General features: G+C 38.5%; 1 protein-coding gene across 1 annotated transcript in view; it reads left to right on the top strand.

Annotated features, from left to right (window-relative positions):
- Scd5 (stearoyl-CoA desaturase 5) overlaps positions 1-24,648 on the top strand; it is a 147,577-nt gene that overhangs the window by 99,120 nt on the left and 23,809 nt on the right. Inside the window, exon 3 of the mRNA XM_027939783.2 lies at positions 3,128-3,333. Coding sequence (XP_027795584.1) covers positions 3,128-3,333 — 206 coding nt within the window. The remainder of the gene's footprint in view (positions 1-3,127; positions 3,334-24,648) is intronic.

The raw sequence follows: 24,648 nt of genomic DNA, 5'->3' as shown, positions 1-24,648 counted from the left end.
GTATAAACTCTAAGTTGCAAATTTAATAATTTGTCAGAATGTGAGGCTTCTGGAATTGCTGCAGGGTTCAACCCCATGCCCCTATGACACTGTGCTCACAGGCATGGATGGAATACGGATGGACCGACAGTGCTTCCATGGGCATTTGTCAGCTCTCTGTGCTGGATTCTTTTTCACTTTTCTGTGAAGCAAGGGTGACAAGATGACACACAGAGTTTTAGACCAACATGATCAGCACAATGTAAACACAGAGAGGGAGGAGAGAGATTATCTGGATATGGCTGGGCCTAGACCTTGGCTTCCGGTACAGGGCTCTCCCCGTTTCCCAAGGTTGTTTGCCTCCCCCCCTTCCTCCTTTGTACTCTACTTTCCCTTTTCCTTGTCTCAAAAGCACACAGTGACTGTACTAAGCACCATAGGTACACACAGCTGCTCACAGGCAGGCTCCTCCTCCACCCACGCGCTCACTCCCTGTCACTCCAGAGCAGAAGCAAAATGCAGATAAATTGGAAGAAAAAGGTCTGTGGGTCCAATGTATGAATCCTGCTATATTTCTGTCCTGTTGTTGACTCACATCTTGTTCTTTTTCCACTGGATGCAGCTTTATAGTTTAAAACAAAACAATAACAAAGGACTACAAAAATATACCTTTAAGTATTTGGGGCTCAGTTGTGTGCTTGATTCTTTGGACTATGGCCACAGCCCTGGCTTCCTTCCATATTCCAGTCAAGTGGCTTCTGACAGGAAGCTATCCATGCAAAAGGAATTAAAATAAATCCTCTGTTTCAACTTGTCATCCTCATGCTTTTTTTTGTTGTTGTTTAGTTTTGTTTCTGCATAATGTTTAATTTTGTGAGAATAATGCCTATTGGAACTCCTCACTTACGGTTTCTATAAACTTGCATGGAATGAAAATTAAAGAGCTGAGATAACCTTTTAACAAGAAAAATGAGAGTGCTCTTCAAAAGACTTTTGCCCCTACACTTGAAGTATAAGGGCAAGGTCTTATTGACAGGAAGCTGAACTGAGAACTGGACAAGTGATACCTTTGCTCCATTGTTGTTTTTACTTACTAGATGAAAACCTTAGCTTTTCCATCTGTGAAGGGGGACAGAGTGTTCTCCTTTCTTCCTATGTCATTCTCAGATGGGCACTGCAATAAAAGCAATAAGCTAATGCAAAAGGAATAAATTATGTTAGGTTGTAGTAATTGGATTGGCATTTGAAATTATTTCCCAACTCAATGTGATTATAAATAATAAAGTGCTCTCACTTTTCCCAGCTACTGTGTTTAAATACACTGGCAAAAATCTAAAGACCTCTTTATATATTATAGTATGCCAGGCCATGAATTTTGCATAACACAGACTTCTAGGCATTCCTTTTCTTTCTTCATATTCAAAGCTGAGCATATACGTCCTATGGATTCTCTACTGCCTGTCCCCGTCTCTGTCTCTGTCTCTGTTTCTCCCATTACTCAAGGGATAAGCAACTTTAAAACATTTCATTGATGCTGTGGGATGAGTGAGTTGAGTAGCCGTCTAGTAGCATTGGGTGAGCCTGAGACACCAAACACTCAGGAACCTCCTTTGGATTAAAAGAGATGTTGGAACTTTGAAAATGAAGCAATTACTTCCCTTTTTATCAACAGCATGAAGCCAATAATCTATGAAATGGAAGAGTCCTACTAAGAACATTACCAAGTATTGAATATTTTGGTATAAGATATTTCTACCATTTTCATAAGAAGAAAAGGCTAATATACTATATAAATTTCTATTTTCAGATTGATTTCCTTTCAAAGATAGTACTTCTCGATCACATTGCCTTTCAAATTTTTAAAGCATTATAGATTTTTTTTTTAATTTTTGGTCAGGGAAAAAGGGCAGTATTTGGGGTTGAACCCACGAATGCTTAACCACGAGCCACATCCCCAGCCTTTTAAAATATTTTATTTAGAGTCAGAGTTTTGCTAAGTTGCTTAGGGCCTCGCTAAGTTGCTGAGGCTGGCTTTGAACTCTTGATCCTCCTGCCTCAGCCTCCTGAGCTGTTGGGATTATAGGTGTTCACTACCATGCCTGGCTAAAGCTTTGTAGACTTTTAAAAATTGGAAAAACTGGGGCTGTAGTTGTGGCTCAGTGGCAGAGCACTCACCTAGCATGTGTGAAGCACTGGGTTCTATCCTCAGCACCACATAAAAATAAAGAAATAAAATAAAGGTTTTGTGTCCAACTACAACTAAAAAAACTATTTTTAAAAAAATGGAAAAACTGAGTTTAAGTTGAAAGCCTGTAGCTCTCACAGACCCATGACTATAGATAAGGTCTCTTTAATTAGAACAGCCTAAATGCATCCATTCTTGCCCTTGATGATTCACCCAGGACCTCCAGCCCCCTAATAGCCTCCCTGAGTTTCCCATCACTAGAGGGTCAGTAGGGTGAGTGCCCCACCCCAGCTCTGGTGCCTCTCCTTTCTTGGGTTCCGTGAGCTTGGGTGAGTGCTGTCCTGTCCTTGCCAAGTAGAGAAGCACTGGTGAGTACTGCCTCACAGAGCCAAAGTCGCCTCCCCTCTCTTTCTGTTACATGTGTTAGAATAGTCCTAAAACAAAGTCATTTGTGCCTTGGTATTTTGCTGGGGTTTGGAGAAGTACTTCTTTGGGGTTTTTACTTTCTGGCATCTCACTAGAAGGCCATTGAAGTGGGGGAGGCAGGCAGAGAGTTCTGTGTAAGAAACAACACCCCTTTCACACTCAAGGTCAACCCTCTCCTCTGACAACCTCATCTGAAGATGGGATCTCTCTTTCTTTACATAGGTTATCTCTTAGGAGGCTTCAGTAGCTCCCAGAACTTTTTTCCAGGTCTCCCCTCTAGTTCACCCAACAAATCTGAACCCTTCTGCAATGGGCACATCTCACACACAAGCTGAGGTTCCCTCTGAGTGAGGATTTACTCTTGTTCTGATGAAACCCACCCAGACCACCCTGCAGGATTGAACTTGAGGTGGAGGGACTGTGGGGAGAAGATGGGAGGAGAGTGGAAATGAGCCTCAGGACCAGGAGGCCGAGCAGCTTCCCAGGAAGCACCCGGGCATTCAGTCCCTTCACTCGGGCTCTGCATTCTCTCTGCAGAATGACATCTTCGAGTGGGCCAGGGACCACCGAGCCCACCACAAGTACTCGGAGACAGATGCTGACCCTCACAATGCCCGCAGAGGCTTCTTCTTCTCCCACATCGGGTGGCTGTTGGTTCGCAAGCATCCAGATGTCATTGAGAAGGGGAGAAAGCTTGACGTCTCTGACCTGCTTGCTGATCCTGTGGTCCAGTTCCAGAGAAAGTAAGTGAATGCACATCACAGAGGTGTCCCTCAGGGGCCAGGTAAAGAGAGCACAATAATACCTGGATAGCATTCTTCTCAAGCATTTTCCTAATGATTGGGTCTTATTTTTAGGATTTACCTCTATTTATTAATTTCCTTTTGCTCATTAAGTTCTCCCTGTTAGAAAGTTTATTTGGAATTATGAATTTCATTTATAATGGATTTATATGAAGCCCCAGGGATCCCTTCCTCCAGGCTAATCTTGCAGGGCTGATTTTCTGAGACCTGTTTCTGTTTTCCTCTCTTCCCCATTGAAAGATTCCAGGGAGTGGATGAAGGCAGAGTTTACTTTATTTTACTGACAGTCTTGACTCCAACAGGACAGATTCTCTCCAGGTGTCCTGCTCTGTTCTCCTGAAGTTTTCTCCCCTTCCCTCCACTCACAAAGACTTTTCACTAGTAGGTTTCTGTGCTGAGAAAATAAGACTTCATAACAGGGAGCCTCAAAGCAGCTGTGTGCTCCAATGGTGTGAGCCAAGTATATTCAGTTGGTTTGTATTTGTAGGGTGACTACTTTGAACAAGCACATGACTGTAATTGCTCTGGCAAGTACAGAGGCACCTGTTGTTCACCTCTCAGCTGGAAAGTTGGAATGTACTCTATCCATGTTGGTCTGGGTCTACAAGGTTGGCCATGCTGAGACTATTTAATAAATGAGCCTATATGGCCTCTAAAGCAATGCATTTATGTGTAAAAAAAGAGGACAACTTTTGGACCATGCTCTGCTCAGAGCTTTGTGATAAGATGGTGTTTACAGAGACCATCTCCACTGAAAGATCGGTGTCTTCTGAGGACTCATCCGTATGGAATTTGTTCAGGCTGAAAATGGAAATAGAGGCTGTGCCTTTGTCCGACACAAGTATCCTTGCATGAAAGTAAGAGTAGTCCAGAATGTGCTTGTTTTCCCAGCACTCTCTCCTCTTGTGCTGGAGGGAGGGTAGAGAGGAAATGGCAGACGGTGGAGGTGGACTGCCTTGGATCAAACTGTACTCCCCACTTCCCAGCAAATGTATTAACACTGAGTCTCAGGTTCATCTATAAAATGGGAGTAACAGGCTGGGCCTTGTGGTACACTTCTGTAATCTCAGAGACCCTGAGGCTTAGGCAGGAGGATCACAAGTTCAAGGCTCACCTCAGCAATTTAGCAAGGCCTTGTCACAAAATAAAAACTAAAAAGGGCTGGAAATGTGGCTCAGTCATAAAGTGCCCCTGGTTCAATCCCCAGTAACCCTCCTCACTACCACCAAATGGGAGTGACAGGCATACTTAATCTCCTGCAACTTTTATGAAGATTTACAAAAATAAAAGCACAGACAGTGTCTGATGATGGTTCCTGCACAGGCACCTGCTGCTCTGGAGGGTCCCTCAGGTTTCCTTCTCTGCTTCTGTTGGTTTCACCAGGGGTCTTCCCTGTGCATCAACACAGCTCTTTCAAGCAGACACACCCAGGATCGACAGCCAAAAGATTTAGAGCAGTTTCAATCAGTAATTAAATGATTTGTTGATTTTGGTTTTTCACCATGAGAGTAAAATCTTAAAGGTCATTAGAGAAAAAGCTAAAAAATTCAGAGAAATAGAAAAAATTATCCAGAGTCCATAAACACAGCCACTATAAATATTCTGTAGTGTCTCCTTTAATTTTTTACACATATATTTGATATATTTGGCATGATGGCAGTCACACTGCATATGATTTTATGTCTCACTTTTAACTTCAGATTATATTGTGGACACTGTTGTCAAAGCCTGCAGGAGAATCCATCAGTCAAGCATGTCATAGTTTATTCAACCGTCACTGTGTTGGATATGTATGTCATTTCCAATTCTGTGAAATAAATGATGTTGCTATATAATTAGTAATGCTTTGGGACAATCAGATTAATCTGAAGAACTCAAATGAGAAGGCAAGGCTCTCTTGTTTTATTAATGAGAACTGAGCCGGATATAATAGTCTGGGTTTCCTAAATCATAAAAATAGAAATTTTTTTTCTTCATCTTTTCCCTTTAAAAAAAAAATGCTGACATCTGATTCATTATGTGTGGACTGGTGGTACATAGGTCCAAAGACTGTTTCTAAATGCAGGCTGAAGAACAAAGGCTATTTCAGCAAGTTCCCTAAATAGTTACCTGAGAACATCTTCCATCGCCAGTCAGGTGACCAAAGGGAGGTGCACCCATCAGAAACGATCCTTCACATCTTTGTTTCACAGAGGCCCTGGAGCTCCCTGCTGGGCATTGATGCTGAGGAAAAAGCTCTAAATATTGACTTCTGTTGTGCTGGGATATAGTTCAGTGGTGGAGCACTTGCCTCACATATATGAGACACTGGGTTTGATCCTCAGCAACGCATAAAAAAATAATAATAAAAAGTATTGTATTCATCTACAACTAAAAATATATATATATTTTACAAGAAGATTGGCCTCTGTCCTCCCAGAATTCACAGAGGAGCAGGGAATCCACAGATTAATTATAATTATACCCTAGTAAGAGGAAGCCTGCAGAATAGTACAGGACACCCTGGGAACATAACTGCAGGGGACAGGAGGGGAGGGACAGCCTTGTGGGAGCAACTAGCCTCTGAGCTAGTTGGAAGATGAGGAGGTGGTCAGGGGAAGATGGGGCAAAGGCTGTTTAGCATGCTTGCCATTTCATAGAGCTATACTGAACCACTGTACTGAACCATAGAGCACCAGAAGGGAGCTCATAAATCATTAACCCATGCCCTCTCTTTTTCCTGTTTTGTGTATTTTTTGTATGATGATCAGTCAGGTACAAAATCAAAAGGAGACACAGGAGAGGCCCAGTAAAACAAATCACATTACATTTACTGGTACTTGGAAAAAGAGGCTTGGCATAGTACACAGGGGTGACATGGGGAGGCCTCAGTGTGGTCAGAAAGAAGCAAGCAGAAGCCGGGGGAAACAGAGTTAAGCTTTTATTGTGGTTTTCTGGGGAAAGACAAGGAACAGTTCAAGATTGGGTGGTCTGGGTAACTTCCACTCATATAACTCTAAGCTATATGAGTGGTCCCTGGTTGCCTGAAATCATTAAGGTGGAGGAAGACTGGCTCCTTGAGTTCCTGGGTCAGACTGAGGAGGCCTGGCTCTGATTTGTACATTGAAGGGATCAGCTCCAGGCTAGGACCATAGCTGTCCCTTAGGATTGGCTAGCCTCAGGAAAGGCAGTCTCCCCCCAAATAGAAAGATTTTTAACATGTCAAAACATCATAATACATAGAAAATTATACACACACACACACACACACACACACACACACACACACACCAACAACAACATCCTATGAGAAAACTAATAAAATGTAGATAGAAAGCTGGGGCTAGACATACCTGCATCTCAGATTATTTGTTCGATGTTCTTTCAATTGCATCTCACTGCTTGAAAGGCATACAGCAGTTTTTAGTTATACTTAGAAGCACTCATGGCCTTTGGTACTTATCCAACATAGAGATCCATGATACAAAATAAGGTGTAGAATCGCTAAACTCAATGAAGAAAGCTTCCAAGAAGCACAAAGCACTGCAATTGTTCCCCCCCCCCCCCCCCCCCCCCCCCGTTCACAAAGCCAGTTTTACTGGTTCTGTCAGTCAGACCATGTGGAAGAGACAGGTTCCTTACAGGAACTGAAGTCATTGTGTGATGGGTGGGAGCTGGAGGGGAGCATCTTCTTGTTAGCATCACTGTCACATCAGATCTCAGTCCTTGTTCCCCTGGGCTGAGTGGAGGGCTTCCTAAGTAACAGAGAAAGGTGCCCACCTGCATTTGGGGCACGGTCCAGAGTGATTTCAGCGAGGTACCTTATAGAGTTCCTCTCCTGCCAAATTCCCACCTGCTCCTATCTGGTTCTTGGAGGGCAGCTGTCCCTTTTTGAGGTTGGATGTTCAGACTTTGTAGCGGACTCTCTGCCCTCACAGGGCGCAAACAGATCCAGCTAAGTGCCTCTTGGAGAGTCTCCTCATCCACAAGACTGCACAAATGATCAAGACCCAGGACTCGGAGGGGCTCCTCAAGTCCACTCAGCACACAAGCACAGACATTGCAGTTGATTGATAAACTTGTGCTTAGCCATCCTAATGACAACTTGCCACAGACAGGCATGGCAGAAAGCCAGGCTTAATTGACTTTCCATTATATGGTCTAATGAAAGAAAATAGTACCAGCATTAAGAGTAACAGGAAAATAACACAGTTTAAGCTGTAGTCCCAGACTTTTCCCCTAAAAGACGATTTTCCCAGATATAACAAGCTGCTAAGGAGGCTACTTCTCGATTTGCTGTATTATCAAGTTGTGAACGACGAGCATCAGGAGGTAAAAGGGAGAGAAGCAAATAGCATCACCTTTAGACCTTGGTAACTAGTGCCCCTGCCCTGGGTCTTGTACCTTAAATGGATGAGCTTCTTCTCATAGGTTGTGAAGATCACAGGACTAAAGGAGCATGCACCTGGAATCTTCTCTGATTTCTAGACCATAGCTGGGTTCCTAGGATCTTAGAGTTCCTTGTCCAGGTGGTCCTGAGCTCACTTCTGGAACCTACCCCAGTCTCTCCCTAGGTTCTGTCTTCCTGGCAGGAAGTATGTGTGCACTCTAGGCCTGAAGGGTGGCCAGAGAACAGGATTAGTCTGGAGAATCAAGCTCAAAAGTGTGAGCTTAGATATCCACAAGAGTGGATAGAGCTAGAGGTGGTAAGAGAAGGAGGCAGGCCAGGCTGGGAGCCTCCACCTGTACTCTTGGCCTAAGGTGGGCCAATGTTGGGATGGACTTGGAAGTGAGACACCCTTAAGGTGGAGAGTAGGTCTAGCAGTCAGGAGGTGTGTTTGGCTTCAGCAAGATAGAAGCTTATTTCTATAACAATAAAAAGAATTCTGGAGGGGAGCGCTACCAGGTCAGTAGAGAGCTGAGTTCTTTTATCTTTTTGAACATCTTTAGCATGTGGCATTCATCTCAGTGCCACATCATGGTCCAAGTGGACTACTAAGGTCCAACCAGAAGGAAGCCGTCGAGAGGCCAAGGGGCACACTGTGGAGTCATCTTTAAGGAGCCTTTCCAGAAGATGTGCACAGCCTCTCCAATTACCTCTCACTGTTCATATTTGTGTTTAAGGGAGATGAGGAAATTGACTCTCATGGTTAATATGTTTGAGTAAAATTCTGCTTTTTTTCCTAAGGTAGAAAAGGTGAATAGATATGGGGTGAGCACTTAGCAATAGTTATTCAGTTGTTCTGCCTTAACACAGTAATTACTCACTCTTATACATTTTGTGTGTGTGTGTGAAGCAAGAGGGTAGCCTTCCTGTCTCCATTTAGTGTGCAGAAACTAGAATCTTAAATGATTTTATTGAGATGTCAGAATGAAGATAAAACCCAGAGACTGTTTTTCCTAATGCTTTGCTCATTCCATTGATTCTCACTTTAGGAAAGAAATTCTTTTCGAGATAATAAGCAGACACAGTCCTATGCATTTTTGAAGTATCCAGGAAGGAAGCTAGTCCAGACACATAAAACAAGGTCCTTGTCTTGTCACCATGGTGATGGGATGAACTAAGAGAAGGTGGATAGAATGATTCAGAAGAGGGAAAACGCTTCTGTTCTGGTGCACTAGGAAGATAAGAAAATGTAGAAATACTGCCATTCCAGGAAGAAAGGCAATTGAGTTTGAGTTGTCCCCTAGTCTGTGATTATGAGTCCTTTATCCCCTTTAAGAATGAAAATCACCTCTCTCAGGGATGCTTTCATTTTTTTTTTTTTTTGGTAAAACTTCATTTTTTAAGAAAAAATTTAAGTTTACAGCACAATTGAGAAGGTTCACTGAATTCCCATATACCTCTATCCCCACACGTCCCCCATCGTCAACATCTCTCACAGAGCAGGCTTTTGTTACAACTGATGAGTGTACATTGACACATTTGGAGTCACTCTAGGAGGTGTACAGTCTATGGGTTTGGACAAATTTATAATGGCTTAAATAACCACGATTTTTGAGTCCTGTTGAGTCTTTTCACTACTGTAAAAATACTTTGTACTCTTTCTTTATTCCTCCTCTCCCACAAACCCTGGGCAACCCCTTATCTTATTTTCTTCATGGTGTGGCCTTTTCCAGAACATCATATAATTAGAATCCTATAGTGTGTAGTTTGACTTCTTTCACTTAGTAATATGCATATAAACATCCATGAGCAGGCTTTTATATGAACACCAGTTTTCACTTCCTTTGGGTAAATACCATGGAAAGTGACTGCTGGATTGTATGGTAAGAATATGTTCAGTTTTGTAAATAATAGCTGAACAGTCTTCTAAAGTGTCATTATTATTTTGTATTCCTCTTAGCAATGAGTTTCTGTTGCTCTGTATCCTTACCAGTACTTGGTGTTGTCAATATTCTGGATTTTAGTCATTCTAATGGATGTGTAGTGGTATCTCATTATTGTTTTAATTTTCATTTCCCCTATGACATATAAAGTGGGACCTCTTTTCATGTACTTCTTTTCCATCTTTGTATCTCTTTTTATGAGGTATCTGTTAAGATCCTCGGCCCATTTTAAAATTGGGTTATTTGTTTTCTTATTGTTGAGTTTTCAGAGTTCTTTGTATATTATATAATAGTCCTTAATCAGATAAGTCTTATAAAAACATTTTCCCTTAGCCTGTGGCTTCTTTTCATTCTCTTGACATTTCTTTTGCAGAAAACTTTTACATTTCAATGATGTCCAGTTTATCCATCATTTTTTTTCTTGTGGACTGGGTCTTTAGTGTTGTATCTAAAAAGTTATTTTCCAAACCTAAGTTCATTTAGATTTTCTCCAGTGTTAACATCTAGTAGTTTTGTTTTTACATTTAGTTCTTTGAGTTACTTATCTGTGCAGGGTGTAAGTCTGAGTCTATATTCATTTTTTTTTTTTTTTGCAGGTGAATGTCCAGCTGTTTTAGCACTATTTGTTGAAAAGATTGTCTTTTCTCCATTGTATTGATTTTGTTCCTTTATTAAAGATAATTTGGCTATATTTTTGTGGGTTTATTTTGGGACTCTCTATTCTGTTCCATTGGTCTAGTAATTTATTCTTACAGCAATACCCCACTGTCTTGATATTTATAATGAGTCAAATAATGTTTGTCTTCCAACTTTGTTCTTACTTTTCAATATTGTGTTGACTATTCTGGGTCTTTTGCCTCCATGTGTAAACTATAGAATCACTTTGTTAGCATCTACGGAAGAATTTTAGTTTTGATTGGAATTGTAGTGATCTGTGGATCAGGTTAGGAAGAACAGACATATAGGCAATATTAAGTCTTCCTCTCCATAAGTATGGGATAAGTCTTCATTTATATAGGTCTTCTTTGATTTTTTTTCATCAGAATTTTGTAGTTTTCCTCATATAGATCTATACATATTTTATTAGATTTATATCTAAGGGTTTCATTTGGGGGGTCCTAATGTAAATAGTACTGTGTTTAAAATTCCACTTCTTTATTGCTGGTATATAGAAAGCCAATTGACTTTTTAATGTGAACCTTGTAGTGAGTGGCAACCTTGTTATAATTGTATATTGATTCTTTTGTGATTTTTTTCAGATTTTCTACAAAATAGTTCATGTCGTCTGTGAACAAACATAGTTTTATTTCTTCCTTTCCATTGAATATACCATTTATTTCACTTTCTTTGTGTGGTTTTGGTTTTATGATGATACTAGCTTCATACAATTAGTTAGGAAGTATTTCCTCTGCTTCTGTTTTATAAAAGAGACTGGTATGTAGAGAGAATCAATATCTCACTTAAATATGTGAACTAGTAAACTCTTCTGGGTTTGGTCCTTTCTGCTTGGGAAAGTTATTAATTATTGATTTAATTTCTTAGTAGACATAGGCCTGTTCAGGTTATCTTTTTTTCTTGTGTGAGTTTTGGCAGATTGTACCTTTTAATGAATTGGTCCATTTCATCTAGGTTATCAAATTTGCAGGCATATGCCTGTTCGTAGTCTTCCTGTGTTATTCTATATTAATGCTCATGGAATCTTTAGATATCATTTTTTCATTTCTGATATTAGTAATTTGTGTCCTCTTTGAGCCTAGCTAGAGGCTTATATTTCATTGATATTTTCCAAGAACTAGCTTTTGGTTTTGCTGATTCTATTGATTTCCTGTTTGCAATTTAATTGATTTCTGCTCTAGTTTTTATTATTCCTTTACTTCTTACTTTGGATTTAATTTGACCTTCTTTTGCTAAGGTAGAAGCTTAAATAATCTATTTTAGATCTTTCTTTTCTAATATATGAATTCATGCTATGAATTTCCCTCTAAGTACTGTTTTTACTGCACCCTACAAATTTTGATAAGTTGTGTTCTAATTTTCAATTAATACAAAGAATTGTTTAATGTCTTTTGAGATTTCTTTTTTTGCCCCATTGTTATTTAAAAATGTATCCTATTTCCTTGTATTTGGGGATGTTCCAGTTGTCTTCCTGTTATTGACTTCTAGTTTCATTCTACTGTGGTCTAGGAACAGACAGTGTATAATTTTTATTATTTTAAATATTCTAAGGAGTGTTTTATGGCCCAAATGTGGTCTATCTGGGTGAATGTTCTATGTGAACTTGAGAAAAATACAATAGGTATTCTGCTATTGTTGGACCAAGTAGTTGATAGTTGTCAGTTACTTCCCACGGATAGATGGTGTTGAATTCAACTTTGTCCTTACAAATTTTCCAATAGATCTGTCCATTCCTGGTAGAGAGCTGTTGAAGTCTTCAGCTGTACTGGTGGATTCATCTATTACTCCTCACCATTCTATCAGTTTTTTGGTTTTCCCCTCTGGTTTCTTTCAGATTTTTTCTTATTTTTGATTTTCTGTAGTTTGAAAATTTTATGACTAGGTATAGGATTGTTTCTTTCCTTCCTTTTTGTTTGACATCTATCCTGCTTGGCATTTTCTGTGTTTCCTGGATATGTGGTTGAGTATCTGACATTAATTTTGGGGAATTCATAGTCATTATTGTTTTAAATATTTCTTGTGTTCTTTTCTCTGTTTCTGCTTATTCTGGCATTCCTATTACAAGTGTGTTATGACTTCTGTAGTTGTCCCACAGTTCTTGGGTATTTTGTATTGTTTTCTCACCCTTTTAAAATCTTTTCTTTTCAGTTTTGAAGGTTTAAATTCATATTTCTTCACCCTCAGAGATTTCTTTCTTCCACTGAGTTCAGATTACTTATAAGCCCATCAAAGACATTCTTCATTTCTGTTATGGTATTTTCAATCTCTAATATTTCTTTTTGGTTCTTTCTTGGTATTTCTGTCTCTGCTTATACTGCCTGTGTGTTCTTTTATGCTGTATATTTTATCCATTAGATCCTCTAGTTATTAATCATAGTTGTTTTAAATTCCCTGTGTGGTAATTCCGACATCCCTACCATACTTTTCTATCTCTTCAAACTGTGTTTTTTATTTTTACCTTTTAGTATGCCTCGTAATTTTTTCTTTATATCTGGACATGATGTACTGTTATATATAGGCCTTAGCAGTGTGGAAGTAAAGAATGGGGGGGACAAGAAACATTCTATAGCCCTATGACTAAATCTCAGTCTCTTGGTGAACTTATGCCTCTGGATTGTAAACTTCATGTGCATTTCTCAGTTGTTTTTTTTCCCCCTCTCCCCCTTTAAGTAGGGCAGAATGGCTAGAATAAACTGGAGTTTGATATGTTCTTTCTCCCATATGGGAGACTAAAGACTAGAGCTACCTGCAGTTGGATATTTTCCTTCCGTTGACTAGTTAATTCTAAATGTAGACCTTACCAAGAAGAACAGAATGCTCTGGCATATTTAAAAATGTTCATTTTCTTTTCCCCCTGCTATAAGCATGAGGGGATTTTTCTGTGATATTTACTGTGAAAACTTGGTTAAGTTTTCCTAGAGATAAAGCATATAAAGCATAGGTGACCCCTACCCTCCAGACTAAGTCCCCTGGATTTTCAACCCTGTCCACACCTATCCCTAGCAATTCATCAACCAAATTCAGTGTTTTTGTTTTGTTTTGTTTACACTGGTGCTTGTCCTAATGTGTTGTGATTTTTCTCTGTTTCTCTATCTGTCTCTCCAATTTGGGGAGCAGCAATTTGCCCTATGACTTCATTTCTCTTAATGATCTAAGAATTGTTAGTTTTTCAGTTTGTTCTCCTTTTTACTTATTTTTTTTTTCAGGTGGAGCAGCATCTTCCAATCTTCTTATGCCCACCCAGAATACAGAGGTCAATATCCTCCTTTCTTTTTTCCTTTTAAGCTCTGTGTAACCATATCAGTCTAAACCCTAAACCTATTTCTATTTTTGTGAGTATCATATAGCCACAGTTGTCAGATAAGTCTGCAACTGACTCACCTCTGCTTCTCTACCTTACCAACCTTGTGTTCCACTTTGGAGATTCACAATGGAGTGAGAAGAATCATCTGTGGATATACAACCAACCTGACCCATCTCCCTTCACTGAATCCATTGTCTTTGTATGTAGGGCTTTTGGAAATCTCCTGTCCTGAACCTATTTGCCTTGGGACCCTTCCTACTGGTTGTTAGGTTAGCAGAAAAATTCTTGTCTAGATATTAGTGCTTTTGAATAGCTGAGCATATTCAGGGCTTTGGTTGCTTATTTGTATTTTGGGAAAACTCAGAAATAATCTTCAAAGGAGAGAGGCTAGATGATAAAGTCTTTTGGGGAGAGATGTGTGGACAGGAATTTCTAAGCTTGACCACCCTCCACCACCCCTTTGTCTCTCAGTCACTCTTGGTGTGACAACTGCCTGTTTCATTTGGGTCCTTGACTGGTTCTACATCAGGGAAACCAAACTTGGCCCCAAGGTAAGCATCCTTTGGCCATGCTATAAACAGAGCCTAGCTCTTTGGTGTCTTTTCTGCCAACTGAATGATAAATGTCCTGAGGCATGTGGCATTTTCTCAGGTCGTTCAGCTTTCTGTTTTCTATATATATCACTTATTCATTCAATAACAATGAAGTGAGCATTCACTATACACCTGGCACCATTCAAAGTGTTGGAGATTATCAGTGAACAAGACAACAAAATTCTGGAAGGTACTTGTTCTTTCTTTCTAGAGCTCCCCATTTTGGAAATGAGAACTAGCCATCTTGCCCCTGCCTGCTCCTCTTTGAGCTTCTCCCTATTCAATCTCCTCTGTCTGTTCTGTCATCTGTTAATCTGTTTTTGGTTCACTCGCTCTTGTCTGTTTGCCTTTCTGTCCCTGCAGGCTTTATCTTGTCACCTGCCAGAGCTTTGTTCCTCCTTTTGTGCCCTTCTCTGCACAGGAGTGTTTTTTCCCCTTGTCCCTCAGGCTGTGTTCCCAATACCATGATATTTTTCCTCTCTCCAAGCTCAATTGAACAACAAAAACCATTTAGCCTACTGCTCAGCCAGCTCTTCTTTGATTTGTTTTTGGTGGGGAGATGAGAGTTTTGGGTCCTCTTATATTCTTTTCTCACTTCTCTGTCTTGCTTTGATTTATTCTTTCCAAACATCCCTTGTGAATATAAATATATTCTCTCCTTTAACCTTACTCTCATTTTTGAGGGGGCAGTCTCAGGTTAGCAGCCCGAGCCCCACAGTCTTTCCAATTGTGCTTTCTCCTCAAACCACAGCATCTTATTCCTGATTCTGGAAAAAAAAAAAGGGAATGAAATAATTTTGTTACTTTGAATAATTTCCCCTTCATCTAGCTATAGTTGTCAAAAAATTAAAATTCTAAAACTTTCAGGTCCATGAACTTGATAAAAAAATCAACTAAATAGGTGTGAAGTGTGTTTCATTAGATCCCTTTTGTTAAAAGTAAATGAAAGAGGTAAAACATTGTTCAATGTTTCTATTAAGCTTTTGGCCTTTTAAGGAGGTTTTGACTACTGTAGTCAAACAGCTGAATTATACTCTGGATGCAGGACAGAGATCATTTAGTATTGAGGTTGCAGCACTGACACCAAAATTTCCCTTTTAGTGGTTAAAAATTTGGGTGGGGGAGAAATCAGGATGGCAAATAATTCAACAGTTGTTTTAGCTTTTAAAAAATTTCCAAGTCTAACTGTTACTTGTTTGCCTCTGTGGAAGGTACTTTTCCTACTGGAACATTAGGAGAATTTCTCTGTGTGTGGGTGGGAAGATATATCAACTGCATTAGCAGTCATTTTTATTTCTCCACATGGGCCATCCATTTCTTTGGGCAAGAAATTTCCCTGGCAAAATGAAAAGACAACTTCTCAAATTTCTGGAACCCAAGTACTTGTCAGAAGTATGGAAAACATAAATCAACAGGGCCCGTGAATTCTGGAACTGTGTTTGTAAAGTATTATCTTAGCTTCATTGTTGGTAGCGGTAAAGGTTATCTTCATGCATCCTGGGTGCACTCCAGTAGCCAAGAATAAATATCATTTATTAACTGCTTACTGTGTACTCATGTTTTGTCTTTACACACATTATCTCTGATCCTTGCAATAATCCTTGCAGATGGTACCTGGATTCTGGACTTGAATTTCTAATATTCTGGCTCCTAGTTGCCTTCATTAAATAAATCAAAAGAAGACTAGTACATGTTTGCTGTAATTTTTTTTCTTTTCTTCCATGTTTTTTTTGCTATAAATTATTCTTTCTCTAGTAAAATACCACTTTACAATCAAAGCTGGAAAGAATACATAGCTAGTTTTAATGTAAAATGTAAATATTTATAGAAGTTAAAACAAGGTTAAATTTTGCAAAAGATATTTTGGTACAAATAGATACCATTCTCACTAATATTTAGCTATCAAGTCTTGACTCTCTTTCTAGACCTAAGGAATAGTATTCTAATTTATCCTGAATATTTTCTTGGCATGAACATGGCTTTAGCTTCAGGCCTTCAGTTAGTAAAATATAAACAACATCTATGAGGCTTTAATTTAATCATTATTTATTGCCTAAGTTAGATATATTGTCATTGACATATGAGTCAGAAAAAAAGCCTCTCTTTTTGCCCTATTATTCTTATTTTTTATTATATATTGGGGCGGGGAGTAAGGCAATCTTTTATAAGCTTTATGTAAGCTTAGAACTCTTGAAAATCTGAACATTATAAATGTAACTTAAGAATAAAATACTATTTTAGCACAAAATGTAATATAGATTCACTGCAGACAATTTAGAAATGCAAATAAGCATCAAGATTAAAATAAAATAATTTGCAATCTTTCTACTTCAAAAAAAATTAGTTAAATTTTTATTATATACTCGGAAGTTTTTAAAATGTATCATGGTAGTTTTTTTAACAATAATATTCATGTTCTATATACTATTGAAAATTGATTAAAAAAGAAAAATATATTTAGCATTTACCTTCCTTTAATTTTTACCTACCTTTATTTGTGTGTGTGTGTATGTGTGTGTGTGTGTGTGTGTGTTCTAATTTTCATTTGAGCTCTTTCTCTTCCCAAGGAACTTCTTTTATCATTTCTTAAAGCAAGGGTTCATCAGTAATAAATTTTCAGCTTTTGTTCATCTGAAGGTCTTTATTTTACCTTCATTTTCTTCAAACATTTTTTTTAGTTGTTGATGGGCCTTTGTTTTATTTATTTACTTATATGCAGTGCTGGGGATCAAACTCTGGGCCTCACACATGCCAGGCAAGCACTCTACCACTGAGCTGCAACTCAGATGCTTACCTTCAATTTTGAGAAGTATTTTTACCAGAGGTAAAATTCTGGGTTGGCAGGTTTTTTTTTTTCTTTCAGCATCCTAAAGATGTCAAGACCTTATGTTTTGCTTTGCATAGCTTCTGGGAAATCTGTTGTGATTCTTATGGTTATCCCATTACATGTAATGTTTCTTTTTTCTCACTCGTTTCAAAATATTTCCTTTATCTTTGTTTTTCAGTAATTTGATTGTGTTTACGTTCATTTTGGGGGCTGATGGTGAGGGAGTTTTCCTAGTTGGGATTAATCAAGATGGTTAGATCTGCAACTTATCTTTTACTAATTTTGGAAAAGTCCTAGCTATTTTCTTTTTCATCTTTTGCCTTATTTTCTCTCTTCTAAGGCACTAATTACATACACATTATACCATCTGATATTGTCCCACATATATATTGTTTTATTCACTCCCTTCTATCTTTATGTTTTGGTTTACATAATTTCCATTACATATCTTCAAGTTCATCAATTCTTTCTCCAGCTATGTCTGGTCTGTCAGTGAGTTCATCTCTGATATTGTTTTTTATTCATAAGGTTTACATTTGACACTGTAATAAAATTTATCTGCTTACATATGTTATTCACTTTTACCATTAAATCCTTTTAATATGTTAATAATAGTTACTTTAAAGTCCTATCTGATACTTGTAATATCTGAGCCATCTTTGAATCTGGTGCTATTGATTGTTTTATCTCTTGACAATTGTTTTTGAAGTCCCCCCCACCTGCATTTTCCTGTGAATGATTACTTTTTATCAAATTCTGGACATTATATCTAGAAGAAGAAAGAGACTAAGGTAAATAACATTTATGCTTGGGAATGGGCACCTTTCTTTTTTTCAGGCCATTAGTGTGGGGGAAGATGGCAGGGAATGTGGGTTGAATCGATTTATTAGAAGTTTAGTTGAGTTTATATTCGGCATTTGTTCTTTTGGGATTGGCTAACTTCACTTAGCATTATCTTCTCCAATGCCATCCATTTACCCGCAAATGCCATGATTTTGTTCCCTTTTATTGCTGAGTAAAATTCCATTGTGTATATATGCCATTTTTTTATCTGTTCATTTTTTCTCTGATATAAGGAGGCTGACTCACAGTGGGATAGGGAGGGAGAACATGAGACGAATAGATAAATTCTAGATAGGGAAGAGGGAATGGAGGGAAAGGGAGGAGACAGGGGATTAGCAAGGATGGTGGAATGTAATGGACATCAATATCCAAAGTACAGGTAAGAAAACACGAATTGGGTGTCAACCTACTTTATATACAAACAGAGATATGAAAGATTGCGGTATATATGTGTAATAAGAATAGTAATGCAAAAAAAACCCACACAAGTACATATACAAAGACATGAATTCATGAATTGGCACGAACATACTGTATACAAAGATATGAAAAACTGTGCTCTATATGTGTAATAAGAATTATAATACATTCCACTATCATGTATTAAAAAAATTAAAAAAAATTTTAAAAATAAGTTTAGTTGAGTTTAGATTTAGTTGTTGCTCTTGTTACCTTTAGTGCATCAGAGACTTTAGTAGATGAGTACTTTTTAAATTTTTTTTTTAGTTGTAAATGGACATAATACCTTTATTTTATTTATGTATTTTTATGTGGTGCTGAGGATTGAACCCATGCTAGGCAAATGCTCTACCACTGAGCCCCAGCCCCAGCCCTAGATAAATGCTCTTACCATGTGCTTAGAGCTTGGGATGCCAGAAAAATTTTCTAAGGATTCAACCTTCAGCTTTCAGCTATCACTACACACCTGTACCACAAAGTGACTCTCTATGCTCTCGCTCCTACACCCAAGATGAATTCTGCATCTTGTTTCTTTGTATGTGGCTTATTATGAGTCTGAGGTTTCTTTGTGTCCTGGTCCAGTAGGAGTCTTAGGCAAGCTTCATGTGTGTTCCCAGCCTTCCTGTCTCTCCCCAGCAGTAGAAGAACTCTGTTTTGTGTCAGTGCAGGATCCTAGGCACAAACATATTTCCTAAGGAAGGTTTTTGCGTCTAATCCTTCTTTAACAACAGTGGCTCTTTGCCTGTCTGGGGTACAAGAATTTTCTGTCCTTTATTCCACACTTGGCTTACTTCTATTCCTTTTTCAGAAACAATAGACTTTTGCCTTGTCCTAGGGCCCAGATGTTTTGTCCTCCCCCCAAAGCTCACAACTTTTGCATTTTGAAAGATGGTCCAAGGAAGAAGGCCAAGCTTTGTGCTGGTCCTCCAGCAGCAGCTGATCATCTCCTTCAGGTCTAGGCAGCAGAGGAAGTCCTGGTCTTCTACCCTGGGCCCAAACTTTCTTATAGTATCCAATGGGACTCCACAGAAAAGAGCCTGAGAGTAAGTACAAACTCTGCTATTGTTGGAAGAAGGTAGAGTGGTCATATAACCTGGTCTAGGTAGGTACATTAACAGTTGAGAGATTTTTATGGATTTCTTATTTTTACTTTCTCCAGCTCTGAGCTGGAATATATTCCCTCATAGACAATAATAGCCACTCTGATGCTTGTTTGCTCCATTTAAAGACCCCTTTTCTAAAGAACCCAGCTGATACTAAGTTAGAAAGAGAATAGTAAAGGAAGAAGTTAAAAAAGAGGCATTTGTAGCCACAAATGTATATATCTAAAGTAAGAAATGGGCTGGCTCACCAGAAGCAAATCCATCATTTTGCTGCCCAACTTGTAGTTCTTGCCAAGAAATGATTTATGAGGTTTATGTCCTTGTGACAGCAATTTTATAAAAATATTAAATGACTCTGGGTCTCTTTTTAAAATTGAAAGAGTGGGATTCATACATATTTGTGAAATTTATGTACATTTTCTCTCTTACTGATGCAAACTGCTGACAGCCATGTATTGTGGAGACCCTTTGTCAGCTACAGTTGAAGTGAAAATATTGCCTTAGGTAATGAATTTGTTGATAGCTGTTCCATTACCCAAAACAAATGTTTAGATGAGTTCTGTGCACGCTGTCCTGTCAGAGCTATCAGGAGCTTTTCCTCTGACATAATTTATTCTAATTCCTCAGTCTCCATCTTTGCATGTTATATCCAATTGAATGTGTCAAGGGATGATTAGATGGAGAGATATGAAATTTTGTTATTGGCACAATTTCCACAAGAGCATTGGAGAAATTTAACCCTGGGTGGAACTCTCAGCCATGTCCTTTATTCTTTATTGGTACAAAGAATGTCCAGAGACAAGAAAGGGCCTCAACAGAGAAGCCACACTAGGAGATGCTTTGTGATTTGCAGCAGGATGCGTGTTGAAAAGCCGCCTTCTGGGAGGGCACTGTTTGGCTTTGTTATATATTCATTGAAACCACTTTAGAAAGTGCTGCTTGATGCCATGTGGCCCTTCTGTGTCCCTGGAGGTATTCTGAAGGTCAGAAGAAAAACATACAGTGAGCCTTTGTGAGAACATTTTATAAGGTAACAGATATGGACTCAAAAACCAAGCCATATATATATTTTTTTAACTGTGAGAAGTACGGGCAGAATCATAACCTAGGTTAGCGCTGGATTATTGCTTTATGCAGTTGATCAACACACAGAGGCAGCTATGCAGAGATAAAATATGGTTGTGGAATCAGAAGATCCCATTCTTGCTCTTCTCTCTCTGAGAGTCTATTTCCACAACAATAAAATGGTGATGTCAAGTGATAATATTTACCTTACAAAATGACTGGGAGAATAAGTTAGTTAAAATATATGAAAATACCAAGGAGATGTATATTAAAAGGATCTCCACCCTCCTGGTGGCAAATTCCTATCTCCTAATAGGAGCTGTTCCACTCATGAAGAGTTTAGATTCTCCAAGGCTATTCATAGGCCCCTTTAAAAAAATAAGTCCAAAGTGACTAAATTTAAACTATCAGTTCCTAGATGCATTTCCATAAGTGAAAACTGAATGATCCCATCAAAGTTTTTTTTTTTTTAATTTTTTATTGTGGGTTGTTCAAAACATTACAAATTTCTTGACATATCATATTCCACACTTTGATTCAAGTGGGTTATGAACTCCCACCTTCACCCCATACACAGATTGCAGAATCACATCAGTTACACATCCATTGATTTACATATTGCCATACTAGTGTCTGTTGTGCTCCACTGCCTTTCCCATCCTCCCCCCTCCCCCCTCCCCACCTCTCCCCTCCCCTCCCCTCCTCTCTCTCTACCTCCTCCACTGTATAACCCTGAGGGTCTCCTTCCATTACCATGCAATTTTCCTTATCTCTCCCTTTCCCTCCCACCTCTCATCCCTGTTAAATGTTAATCTTCTTCTCCTGTTCTTCGTCCCTACACTGTTCTTAGTTACTCTCCTTATATCAAAGAAGACATTTGGCATTTGTTTTTTAGGGATTGGCTAGCTTCACTTAGAATAATCTGCTCTAATGCCATCCATTTCCCTGTAAATTCTATGATTTTGTCATTTTTTAATGCAGAGTAATACTCCATTGTGTATAAATGCCACATTTTTTTTTATCCATTCGTCTATTGAAGGGCATCTAGGTTGGTTCCACAGTCTTGCTATTGTGAACTGTGCTGCTATGAACATCGATGTAGCAGTGTCCCTGTAGCATGCTCTTTTTAGGTCTTTAGGGAATAGACCGAGAAGGGGAATAGCTGGGTCAAATGGTGGCTCCATTCCCAGCTTTCCAAGAAATCTCCATACTGCTTTCCAAATTGGCTGCACCAATCTGCAGTCCCACCAGCAATGTACAAGTGTACCCTTTTCCCCACATCCTCGCCAGCACTTGTTGTTGTTTGACTTCATAATGGCTGCCAATCTTACTGGAGTGAGATGGTATCTTAGGGTGGTTTTGATTTGCATTTCTCTGACAGCTAGAGATGTTGAGCATTTTTTCATGTACTTGTTGATTGACTGTATGTCCTCCTCTGAGAAGTGTCTGTTCAGGTCCTTGGCCCATTTGTTGATTGGGTTGTTTGTTTTCTTATTGTCTAATTTTTTGAGTTCTTTGTATACTCTGGATATTAGGGCTCTATCTGAAGTGTGAGGAGTAAAGATTTGTTCCCAGGGTGTAGGCTCCCTATTTACCTCTCTTATTGTTTCTTTTGCTGAGAAAAAACTTTTTAGTTTGAGTAAGTCCCATTTGTTGATTCTAGTTATTAACTTTTGTGCTATGGGTGTCCTATTGAGGAATTTGGAGCCCGACCCCACCGACTGTAGATCGTAGCCAACTTTTTCTTCTATCAGACGGCGCGTCTCTGCTTTGATATCAAGCTCCTTGATCCATTTTGAATTCACTTTTGTGCATGGCGAGAGAAAGGGATTCAGTTTCATTTTGTTGCATATGGATTTCCAGTTTTCCCAGCACCATTTGTTGAAGATGCTATCCTTCCTCCATTGCATGCTTTTAGCCCCTTTATCAAATATAAGATAGTTGTAGTTTTGTGGATTGGTTTCTGTGTCCTCTATTCTGTACCATTGGTCCACCCGCCTGTTTTGGTACCAGTACCATGCTGTTTTTGTTACTATTGCTCTGTAGTATAGTTTGAAGTCTGGTATCGCTATACCGCCTGATTCACACTTCCTGCTTAGCATTGTTTTTGCTATTCTGGGTCTTTTATTTTTCCATATGAATTTCATGATTGCTTTCTCTATTTCTACAAGAAATGCCGTTGGGATTTTGATTGGCATTGCATTAAACCTATAGAGAACTTTTGGTAATATCGCCATTTTGATGATGTTAGTTCTGCCTATCCATGAACAGGGTATATTTTTCCATCTTCTAAGATCTTCTTCTATTTCTCTCTTTAGGGTTCTGTAGTTTTCATTGTATAAGTCTTTCACCTCTTTTGTTAGGTTGATTCCCAAGTATTTTATTTTTTTGAAGATATTTTGAATGGAGTGGTTGTCCTCATTTCCATTTCAGAGGATTTGTCGCTGATATACAGGAATGCCTTTGATTTATGCGTGTTGATTTTATATCCTGCCACTTTGCTGAATTCATTTATTAGCTCTAATAGTTTCTTTGTAGAGCCTTTTGGGTCTGCTAGGTATAGAATCATATCATCTGCAAATAGTGATAATTTAAGTTCTTCTTTTCCTATTTTTATGCCTTTAATTTCTTTCGTCTGTCTAATTGCTCTGGCCAGTGTTTCGAGAACTATGTTGAACAGAAGTGGAGAGAGAGGGCATCCCTGTCTAGTTCCAGATTTTAGAGGGAATGCCTTCAGTTTTTCTCCATTCAGAATGATGCTAGCCTGAGGTTTAGCATAGATTGCTTTTACAATATTGAGGTATGTTCCTGTTATCCCTAGTTTTTCTAGAGTTTTGAACATAAAGGGATGCTGAACTTTGTCAAATGCTTTTTCCGCATCTATCGAGATGATCATATGGTTCTTATTTTTAAGTCTATTGATGTGGTGAATAACATTTATTGATTTCCGTATATTGAACCAGCCTTGCATCCCTGGGATGAATCCTACTTGATCATGGTGTACAATTTTTTTGATATGTTTTTGTATCCGATTCGCCAGAATTTTATTGAGGATTTTTGCATCTAGGTTCATTAGAGATATTGGTCTGTAGTTTTCTTTCTTTGAAGTGTCTTTGTCTGGTTTAGGTATCAGGGTGATGTTGGCCTCATAGAATGAATTTGGAAGTTCTCCCTCCTTTTCTATTTCCTGAAGTAGCTTGAAAAGTATTGGTATTAGTTCTTCTTTAAAGGTTTTGTAAAATTCTGCTGTATACCCATCTGGACCTGGGCTTTTCTTAGTTGGTAGTCTTTTTATGGTTTCTTCTATTTCCTCAATTGATATTGGTCTGTTTAGGTTTTCTATATCCTCCTGACTCAATCTGGGCAGATCATATGACTTAAGAAATTTATCTATGCCTTCACTATCTTCTAATTTGTTGGAGTATAAGGATTCAAAATAGTTTTTGATTATCTTCTGTATTTCTGAAGTGTCTGTTGTGATATTGCCTTTTTCATCCCGTATGCTAGTAATTTGAGTTCTCTCTCTTCTTCTCTTCGCTAGCATCGCTAAGGGTCTGTCGATTTTGTTTATTTTTTCAAAGAACCAACTTTTAGTTTTGTCAATTTTTTCAATTGTTTCTTTTGTTTCGATTTCATTAATTTCAGCTCTGATTTTAATTATTTCTTGCCTTCTACTTCTTTTGCTGTTGTTTTGCTCTTCTTTTTCTAGGATTTTGAGATGAAGTATGAGATCATTTATTTGTTGGTTTTTTCTTTTTTTAAGGAATGAACTCCAAGCAATGAATTTTCCTCTTAGAACTGCTTTCAATGTGTCCCATAGATTCCGATATGTTGTGTCTGTGTTTTCATTTATCTCTAAGAATTTTTTAATTTCCTTCTTGATGTCTTCTATAACCCATTGATCATTCAGTAACCTATTGTTCATTCTCCAAGTGATGTATGCTTTTTCCTTCCTTCTTTTATCGTTGATTTTCAGTTTCATTCCATTATGATCAGATAAGATGCATGGTATTATCTCTACTCCTTTATATTGTCTAAGAGTTGCCCTGTGACATAATATATGATCTATTTTTGAGA

This window comes from Marmota flaviventris, chromosome 7, assembly GCF_047511675.1.
Source record: "Marmota flaviventris isolate mMarFla1 chromosome 7, mMarFla1.hap1, whole genome shotgun sequence".
Taxonomy (NCBI): Eukaryota; Metazoa; Chordata; class Mammalia; order Rodentia; family Sciuridae; genus Marmota; species Marmota flaviventris.
Note: the sequence above shows the minus strand (reverse complement) of the source record. Positions and strands in the feature narration are given on the sequence as shown.